We start from the raw sequence: 10764 nt of genomic DNA, 5'->3' as shown, positions 1-10764 counted from the left end.
AAGGAAGGACATAAAAGTGACAATAATCTCAAATCTTCCTCTGTTCTCAACATACAAATATTTCTTGCTCCCAAAAGCAATGTGCTTCCTATTAGTAGTAAACTCATGACTGCTAGTGAAAAATGAAACTAGAGAGACAGTACAGCAGGGAGGGTGCTTACCTTGTGCATGACTGACGAACTCCCATCCCCAGCCCCCCATAGGGTCCCGTAGACCTAAAGTTATCCTTGAGTGCAAAGCCAGAAGTAGCCCCAGAGCTAATCCAGTTGTGCGCCCCTCCCCCCAAAAAATAACTAATAGCATGGTCTCACATATCATTCAAGATAAATCATTTTCCTCCTCCTCCTCCTCCTCCTCCTCCTCCTCCTCCTCCTTTTCCTTTTCCTTCTCCTCCTCCTCCTCTTTCTTCTTCTTTGATTTATTTTATTTTGTTTTGTTTCTGGGCCACACTCAGTGATTCTCAGGACTTATTCCTAGCTTACACAAAAGAATTATTCCCGGCAAGACTCAGGGGTGCATATGCTGTATCATGGGTCAAACCCAGGTTGGCTGCATGCTAGGCAAGCACCCTACCCTCTGTATCACTCCAGTGCTTTAAGAGAAATTGTTCTTAAGAAATGCTTGCGGTTGGAGGGTTAGTGTGATTAGTACAGCAGGTAAGAAGCTTACCTTGCATACAGCTAAGCTAGGTTCAATCACAGGCATCCCATATCACCCAGGAACCACCAGGAGTGATTCCTCACAGCAGAGCCAGACTAAGCCCTAAGCATTATTAGGGGATGTGACCCAAACACAAAAACAAAAAATGAAGTCACATAAGAATTGAGAATGCCAGGAGAGCAAATTGATGAAAGAAGGAAAATGATTACAGAAGGAACATGGACATCAGAGAGATCACAAAACACGGTCCAGTTCAACTCTAGCTGATACAGGTTCATATGGTCCCCAGAGCCCTCAAGGAGTGCTCTCTGAGCACAGAGCCAGGAGTCAGCCCTAGCACAACCTGGGGTAGGCCAAAACCACAACAACTAAAGAGCTACCCAGAAGAAGGGCGTGGGGATACCACAATCTGGTCATCATTCCAGAACCCGAAACTCTGAAGTTACAATCAAAGACAAATTCTTCAGTCCTGAACCACTAGACCCTTTGTAGCAGTTCTGTGAAAAAGTCTTTTCAGAGCCCCCATGAGGTCTTTGTTCCGGAGACTGTAGATGAACGGGTTCAGCATGGGGGTGACCACCGTGTACATCACCGAGGGGATGGCACTGGACTGAGAGCTCTGGGTCACAGCAGAGCTCAGGTACACGCCGAGGAGCGTAAAATAAAACAAGGAAACCACGGAGAGGTGAGACGCACAGGTGGAAAAGGCTTTAAACTTGCCCTGAGCCGAGGAGATTCTGCGGACGGAGGAGACGATCTTAGAGTAGGAGTAAAGGATGCCACCCAGGGGTCCACCCACCAGCATCACAGCCACAGAGTACATCACCAGGTTATTCAGAAAAGTGTCTGAACGGGCCAACTGCACTATTTGTTTGAGTTCACAGAAAAAGTGGGGGATTTCTAAGTGCATGTAGAAAGACAGACGCAAGACCATTAAGATTTCTAACAAAGAATGCAGGTGACTGATGACCCAAGACACCAGGACCAGCAGCCCACACAGCCGGGGGTTCATGATGACCGGGTAGTGCAGGGGATGGCAGATGGCCACAAAGCGGTCATAGGCCATCACGGCCAGGATGAAATCATCCAGACCCGTGAAGAGGATAAAAAAGTACATCTGGGTGAGGCAGCCTGCGTAGCTGATGGCCTTGCTGTGTGTCTGGATGTTCTGCAGCATCTTGGGGACGGTGGTGGAGGTGAAGCAGATGTCCACCAAGGACAGGTTGGACAGGAAGAAGTACATGGGCGTGTGGAGGTGGGGGTCTGAGCTGACGGCCAGGATGATGAGCAGGTTCCCCAGCACGGTGATCAGGTACATGGACAGGAAGAGCCCGAATATGTAGATCTGCAATTCAGGGTCCTCTGACAGTCCCAGAAGGAAAAACTCAGGGTGTCGTGTAAGGTTCTGTGGATCCATGCTGTGAGATGGGCTGTGAGGAGAGAGAAAATACAGCGATGGTGGTTTCCAATCCTCTCTCTGCAGCTCTCAGTCAAGCTCCGTCACTGCCAGCATTTCATTGAGATATAAAATAGGAGGAAATGAATGATCTCCTGGGGTACTCCGATTCAATATATTTTGTTTGTTTTTTTATTTTGGACCACACCAGGCACTGCTCAGGAAATATTCCTGGCTCTGTGCTCACAGATAATTCCTAGCTATCTCAGGACCACTGGAGCACCTCAGATCAAACCAGAGTCAACTACACACAAGGAAAGTACCCTACCCACTGGACTCCAATCCCCCGGTTCAATATTAAATGGAAAACTGTGGGAAGTAAAATAAGACTAGATGAGTCCCATTAAAATGTGTGTGGACGGGACAGATAGATTGCTCCATAGCTGGAAGCCTGCCTCATGAGCAAAGGGGACAAGGCAGCTGGAATAGAGAAAGAATCACAAAGAAAAAGATGGCTGGAAGAATCAGGGATGGAAGATGTGTGCCGAAAGTAGATAATGGACCAAACATGATGACCTCTCAGGGTCTGTATTGCAAACCATAATGCCCAAAAGTAGAGAGTGATTATGGGGAATCATGGGTGCCATGGAGGCAAGGGGAGGGTGGGAAAGGGGGGGTTTCCAGGGATATTGGTGGTGAGGATGTGCACTGGTGGAGGGATGGGTGTTGGATCGTTGTGTGATTGTAACCCAAACATGAAAGCTTGTAACTATCTCACGTGATTCAATAAAATTAAAAAATAATTTAAAAATAAAAAATACATAAAATGTGTGTGGAAGGGGAATTGAGAGAGAGTACAGCAGGTAAGGCATTTGCACTGCATGCTCCTAAACTTGGTTTGATCCATGGCTACTCATATGGTACCCTGAGCACAGCCCAGAGCATTTCTGAGTGGCGAGCCAGGAGTAACACAGACATATTGCCAGATCTGGCCCTAGAACAAAGGAAAAAAGATTGTGGGTCAAGTAATCCACAGCCTCTGATTGCCCTTGTATGAAAGTGTAGGGCTTTAGCGAAGTCTTTGAACCTCAAGGTGATGTTTAGTCCAAGGATATCGGTGAAAACCTTAAGAGAATGGGTGGCTAATGCAACTTTTCGCAATAAACTAATCACAAACACTGCAAAGAAACCCCCAATGACTCTAAGACATGGAAATGTGGAGGGGAAATAGATAAGGATTCACATATGCTCTGTCTTTTTCGCTCCAGTCCTATTCTTTTTTTTTTTCCACAGAAATACACATCAAAATGGGAGCCCAGAGAGATGGTAACAATGGGCAGGCCATGTGTCATGCATTGGGCTGAACTGAGTTCAATCCGTGGAAACCGGTATGGTTACAGAGCCCACCACAAAAAGAGATTGCAGAGTGCAGAGCCAGGAGTAAGCCCCGAGGACCATATGTACCCCAAAAAAAAGAAGAAATGCAGAGTGAAAGAAAAGACACTGAGATCTTATGAATGGAGGTGACAAAATGATATTGGATTCCAATCATTCTATTTGCCATTTCTAAAAGTTTTGTTGGAGCCAGTAATATAAAGTCAATTTGTTGTGTGCCTAAAGAGGCAGGTTGGGGATGGAGGAAAAACGGGGGCATTGGTGAGGGAAGGACCCACTGACGGTGTTGGAACACCGAATGCCTGAAACCATTGTATAATGAACAGCCTTGTGAATCATGGTGTTTTATTAAAAATAAATTTTTAAAAAATTTTATTGGTGGGGCTGTAGCAATAGCACAGTGGGTAGGGCCGACCCGGGTTTGATTCCCAGCATCCCATATGGTACCCTGAGCACCGCCAGGAGTAATTCCTGTGTGCATGAGCCAGGTATAACTCCTGTGCAATACCGGGCGTGACCCAAAAAAAATGATATTGGCATTCAAAACCCATGGTTAGGAGCTTTTCCGTCTATATAGAAAGTGAAGTAAGTATGTTTCATTGTCGAAAACAATTTTTCACTCTCATGTCAGCATTCATCCCTCCGTGGATTGTTTTCTCTACACCCCACATTCTGCGAGGAAGCTGTAATTTTTCTGTCACAACCACACAGGGTTCTGGGCACAAAATTCGGCTGTATGATTCTCACTGGCAATAGCTCGATGCTTGTGGCATCCTGGCTTGACCATCAGAGAGTGTCCACTGGGCAGGAGGACTCACCTGGGGTCCGTGCGTGCAGGATCCATGTCAGAGTCAGGCTGTCCCCTGGATGCTGATGGGGGGGCTGCGTCTTAGTCCCCACACAAGATTGCGGGCTGTATGCAGCATCAGTCCTGGGACCAGAGTCAAGATTCCAGAAGCAACAAGTGTTTCCTGGCACGCGTGAGGTTGAACTGACCTGTGACCTAGAGCAGGGCAGCTATTCAAGTTTCCCATTGCTGCTCATTACCACGGGGCTCTCCATTCCCTGTACAGAATTTCCCTGTGGGGACAGATGGACAGAAATAATGGGACATTACCCAACAGATGCCCCTTCCAGCGGGAATGGCTTAGAAAGAAGCTCTGTGAATTGTGTGATTTCCGCTTACGTCCAATCAACTCTCCTGCCATTCAGAGGTCTAAGTTTACCACTTTCTCAGATCCTTGAACATAAAGTTTCTCCAAACTCTAGCTCTGAGGGTCCTGGCTGGATTAGGTCCCATAAGTCCTAAAAATACTGAACTCAGTGCTGGAGAGATAGTAGAGTGGGGACGGCACTTTTCTTGCACTCAGCTGACCAAAGTTCAATCCCTGGCATCCCATACTGTATCCCGAGCATCACCAGGAGTAATTAGTAGATTACTTAGGGCTTACGGTTGCACTCAAGAATTTTCTTAGAGTAGTGCACCATATTTGATGAAGTTTAAAGTATAAGGCAACCAATCTTAGAGAGAAATATATTTTAACACACATATATAGGGATGTATATATATATACACACATATATATGTATATAGAGTAAATATATATATTTCCACTAAAGAAACTTTTTTGAATCATTTTCAGCAGTTTATTCATAACAAACAATATAAAATAAATATTTTCGGTCTGCTTTGGAGAAGGGGCTGGGGTTCAGGATGGAAATATTCAAAATATGGTGGTGGGAAGGTGGAATGATGGTGGGATTGGTGTTCAAATATTAAATGTAATCAAATATTGTGAAAAGAAGGAAAGAAAGAAAGAAAGAAAGAAAGAAAGAAAGAAAGAAAGAAAGAAAGGAAGGAAGGAAGGAAGAAAGAAAGAAAGAAAGAAAGAACTTTCTCAGAGTAACTCCTAAGTATAATCGAGTGTGACCTAAATACAAACCTAAAAATAGTAAACTCATGGCAATACAAAGTCCCCGAAACCCCCAGTAGAAGTGTTTTACCCTCTTCGTGATGCTGCTTCATTGAGAAATCATTCTTCACAGACACCCAGGAGGGTTGTCTGATTGTTCACATAACTCCATTCTCTGAGCTACAAGTATTGTGAGCTCTGTTCCCTATTGAAGATTTGTCTGAATTTCTGTAGAGATCTTGCCCAAGGTATCAGCTGAGAGGAGGGGACAGTGTGGTGTCTCCATTCCATTAGTCCCGTCAGTCTTCATGCCCTGCAACGTACTTCTCACCTGGGGTTATTGCCCGAGCTAACTATTTGACCATGTTGGATGAGGTGTTTATGATACCTGCAGGAGAGCACCCTCAAAATAAGAACTCAGCCCCAAAGAGCTACTGTGAGGAAAAAAAAAACATTCCTCAAACACCCTTCTCCCATTTCAATATGGAGATGAATCACCAGGAATTTAGAAGTCAATGGCCATCTGGTTCCCTGGTTCCTGATGAGAAGTGTCTTTTCCAGAAGCTTCTCCTAGTGTTTCCATCCTACATCCTGGGATGCAGCACAGCGTTTGAGTACCAAGCAGTTCCACGTGACTCGCCGTAAAGTAGCCAAGAGGGGACTGGAAATAGAGTATAGTGAGTAGGGGGTGTTTGATTTGAACAAAGCTGACCCCGTTTCAATCCCCTGCACCATATATCCAGACAGTCCCCCAATACCCACCGGGAGTAGTTCCTGAGAGCAGAGCCGGGAGGAAGGCCTGAGATACCCAGGTGGGAATCAAAACAAAGAACAAAACGAGATGCCCTGTATTGACCGACCACAGCAATCACTGTATTGGACCAACCCCAGAAACAGGAGGTTCATGAAATTAAAAAAAAAAAAGTAGAACACAACATCAGCACTTATAGGCACACATGCACACACACACACACACACACACACACAGTCTTAGAGATGAACATGAAGCCTTTTTCCTTCCATCTAACAACATTGGGAAGAACAGTTGGTTGATACACAAAGCAAGGACACAAAAATGATAATAACCTTACTTTTCAACTTTATTCAACATACTAATATTCCTTGTAACCAAAGACAATGTGTTTGTTGTTAGTAAATTTAAGAGGATTTTTTTTCCATTTTTAATTTGAGATAGTACAGTAGGTAGACTGTTTACCTGGATTTCAGCTGATGGGTTCCATCAGCAAGAGTAGTGTAAGAGCTAATCTGTTTGTGACATACCCCTATCCCCACAAAAAAAAATTATAACCCGGTCTCATATATAATTCAAGAGAATTCATTCTTAAGAAATGCATGAAAGGGCTGGAGCAATAGCACAGCAGGTAAGGCATTTGCTTTGCACACGGCCAACCCGGGTTCAATTCCCAGCATCCCATATGGTCCCCCGAGCACTGCCAGGAATGATTCCTGAGTGCATGAGCCAGGAGTAACCCCTGTGCATCACAGGGTATGACCCAAAAAGGAAAAAAAAAAAGAAATGCATGACGCTGATGGTCAGAGAGCACATCAGGTAAAATGCTCAACTTGCACAAAGCAAGGATCACTCGCCAGCACCCCAGAGGGTACCCTGAGCCCCAACAGGAGGAATCCCTGTTGAAAACAGAGCCAGGAGTCAGTCCAGAGCAGTGCTGCAAGTGATCCAAAAAACAAAACAGAACAAAACTGCAGATGATGAGAATGCAAAATTGAGAATTCAGGAAGCAGAATTGAGAATGACAACAATTTCTGATTTCAGATTGAGAATATATTGATGAACAAAGAAAATAATAAGAGGCAACTGTGATGTCAGAGAGAGCACAAAACATGGTCAGTTTCAACCTTATATGAAAATTGGACAGGGGCCACTGGACAGAGAGTCCAACGGGTAGGACACTGGCCTTGCACACAGCTGGCCCGAGTTCAATCCCTGGCATCCTCTAGGGTCTCCAAGCCTCACCAGGAGAGACCAATCCCTGAGTGTAGAGCTGGAAGTAAGCCCTGAGCACCTCCAAGAGTGACCCACAAACAAAATAATAGGAGAAATAAAATTTGCAGGAAAGCCCGAAACCTCCCATTTCTTAATCAGATCCAAACTGAATATTACTTGTTCCACCGCTTTGAAGCACACGATCACAATCATTACTTCAGTTCCAGAAGGTAAATCCTTGTTAGCAGCTCAGCCAAAGACACTTTTTACAGCCCCCTTTAGGTCTTGGTTCCTGAGACTGTAGATGAAGGGGCTCATCATGGGGGTGACCACTGCGTACAGCACCGAGGGGATGGAATTAGAGTGTGGGCACCAGCAGAGCTTACATACACACCTAGGGCTGTGCCATAGAACAAGGAGACCACGGAGAGCTGAGAGGCACAAGTGGAAAAGGCTTTAAACTTCCCCTGAGCCGAGGAGATTCTGTGGATAGAGGAGACGATCTTACAGTAAGAGTAAAGGATGCCAGAGAGACCACCTGCCAATAGCACAGCTAAGCTATGTTAGGTCACTATGTTATTCAGAAATGTATCCGAACAGGCCTGTTACACCAGCTCCTTGAGGTCACAGAAAAAGTGGGGGATTTCCAAGTTCAAGGGGAAGGACAGATGCAAGACCATTATAGCCTGTAACAAAAAATTTAGGTTGCAGATGACTCAGGACACCAGGACCAGCAGCCCACAGAGCCGGGGGTTCATCATGATTGGGTAGTGAAAGGGTGGCAGATGGCCACAAAGCGGTCATAGGCCATCACGGCTAAGATGGAATCATCCAGGCCTGTGAAGAGGATGAAAAAGTACATCTGAGTAAGTCAACCAAGTGTAGCTGATGGCTTTGCTGTGTGTCTGGATGTTCTACAGCATCTTGGGGACGAGGTGGAGGTGACGCAGATGTCCACAAGGGACAGGTAGGACAGGAAGAAGGACATGGGCGTGTGGAGGTGGAGGTCTGAGCTGATGGCCAGGATGATGAGCAGGTTCCCCAGCCTGGTGATCAGGTTCATGGACAGGAAGAGCCCATTCGAATATGTAGATCTGCAGTTCAGGGTCCTCTGACGGTCCCAAGAGGAAAAACTAGGGGCATCTTGTAAGGTTCTGTGGATCCATGTGTGAGGCCAGCTGTGAGGGGAGAGAAAATACAGCGATGGTGGTTTCCAATCCTGTCTCTGCAGCTCTCAATCATGCTCATTACTGCCAGTCTTTCATTAAGACCTAAAATAAGGAGTAAATGAACGATATCCTATATGAGGTGCCTCGGATAGAACCTGGATCCCGTGCATAAAAGGCAAATGTTCTCATCGCTGTACTATCATTCTGAACACCTGTTCAATAATTAGTGGACAATAATGGAAAATAATATAAGGCAAGAAGAATCCTATTAAGATGTATTCGGAAAGGGACTAGAGACATAGTTCCACGGGTAAGGCACTTGCATTATATACTCCTGATACGGAGTATATAATGTTCCACAGCTATTCATATGGTTCCCAGCACACCGCCAGGAGAATTTCTATGTGCAGAGCCAGGAGTAACTCCTGAGCATCTCTGAGTGTGGCCCTAAAACAGACCAAAAAACAAAAACAAAAGATGATTGTGGAAAGTAATCCATCACCCCTAGATTGCCCTGCTGTGTGTGCATATGGCTTTAGCAATGCCTCTGGAACATCAAGGTGATGTTTTGTCCAAGGATAAAGATGATAACCGGGACTGGGGTGATAGTACAGCATGTAGGGTGTTTGCCTTGCACGCGAACAACCCAGGTTCAATTCCCAGCATCCCATATGGTCCCCCAAGCACCACCAGGAGTAATTCTTGAGTGCAGAGCCAGGAGTAACCCCTGCGCCAGATGTGACCAAAAAAGAAAAAAAAAAAAGAGATGAAAACCTCAAGAGACTCGTCCTTCACACCCTACCGAGGTCAGGAGTTGCCCCCCATGAGTGGCTCTCCAGCACGGCCCTGGCTCCAGAGGCAAAAGGACTTAATCCAGAGCCCGGCAGCTTGCGGCAGAAAAGTGAATGGACTATGCATTAAACTACGGCTCCATGCCTCCCCCGGAGGGAAAGGGTGTTGCTCCCTTCCGCCTTTCTCCCCCCCCCCTCCCTCCCCAGCAGCAAGGTGGCCACCACCTCAGAGCTATAGGAAAGCCAGGTATGAGCCGGTGGTGACAGGGCAACTGCAGTCTCATAGGAAAGGGGCCAGTACCAGCTCGTCTTTCACGCCCTACCGAGGTCATGAGTTGCCCCCCACAAGTGGCTCTCCGGCACAGCCATAACACTAGACGCACAGAAAACAATCTCGTAATTATCTGACTCTTTGCAGAAATCCAAGATCATTATATGATTCTCATAACCAGCGATAGAAAACAAAGCATTTCACAATGCCTTTTTAGCAATTCTGGTTGTTGGGGGGGGGGATTCTAAACAACAATGGTGCATCTTTTGTCAAAATAATGAATCTAATCAATGTAGAGAAGAGTTCAGTAGAAATCATCTGCCTCACAGGCATTAGGAGGGGTGGGACAGGGGTATATTGGGGTTCTTGGTGGTGAAAAATGAGTACTGATGAAGGTGTTTGATCATTGTATGACCAAGACTTAAGCCTCAAAGCTTAGTAACTTTTCCCACAATGATTCAATAAATAAATATTAGAAGAATAAAATAAATAAATAAATAAATGAAATTATGAAAAAAAAGTAAGGTAGAGTTCGTGCCCAATTCAATCAGCTAATCAGTGGCTGAATAAATAGCAGTACTCCTACATAAAAAAAAAACTCAAGATAGACAATGTTGTGACTCATGCAACTTTAAGCAATAAACTAATCACAAACACTGCCAAGAAACCACCAACAACTTGAAGATATGGAAACGTGTCAGGGGGAAAACGTCTGAAGATTGATATGTGCTCCATCAGCTTCTGCCAGTCCTCTTAATTATTTTTTTTCACAGAAATACAGATCAAAATGAAGGGGCCAGAGAGAGAGAACAATGGGGAAGGTCTTTGTCTTGCATAATGCTGACCGGAGTTCAATCCCTGAAACCTCCTATGGTTCTACAGCCCACCAACAAGAGTGATCCCCCGATCATGCTAAGCGAAATGAGTAAGAATGACAGAGACAGACACAGACTGCATTCATTTGTGAATGCACTGGAGCACTGGGGCATTGTCATCCCACGGTTCATCCATTTGCTCGAGCGGGCACCAGTAATTTCTCCATTGTGAGACTTGTTACTGTTTTTGGCATATCATATATGACACGGGTAGCTTGCCAGGCTTTGCTGTGCAGGCGGGATACTCTCAGTAGCTTGCTGGGCTCTCCAAAAGGGGCAGAGGAATCGAACCTGGGTCTTTCCGGGTCGGCCACATGCAAGGCAAATG

General features: G+C 45.5%; 1 protein-coding gene across 1 annotated transcript; it reads right to left on the bottom strand.

Moving 5' to 3' along the window:
- Positions 1–1123: 1123 nt before the first annotated feature.
- LOC130022263 (olfactory receptor 7A10-like) lies at positions 1124–2077 on the bottom strand. Its single transcript, XM_056113013.1, has one exon. The coding sequence runs from the start codon at positions 2075–2077 to the stop codon at positions 1124–1126; it is 954 nt and encodes a 317-aa protein (XP_055968988.1).
- Between the last annotated feature and the right edge of the window lie 8687 nt (positions 2078–10764).

The sequence above is a fragment of the Sorex fumeus genome, unplaced genomic scaffold (genome assembly GCF_029834395.1).
Source record: "Sorex fumeus unplaced genomic scaffold, SorFum_2.1 ptg000019l, whole genome shotgun sequence".
Taxonomy (NCBI): domain Eukaryota; kingdom Metazoa; phylum Chordata; class Mammalia; order Eulipotyphla; family Soricidae; genus Sorex; species Sorex fumeus.
The sequence above is the reverse complement of the archived record's forward strand: the minus strand, read 5'-3'. Positions and strand labels throughout refer to the sequence as shown.

Excerpts from the sequence above, each read along its gene's own strand:
- LOC130022263 (XM_056113013.1), bottom strand. The coding sequence starts at position 2,077 with ATGGATCCACAGAACCTTACACGACACCCTGAGTTTTTCCTTCTGGGA.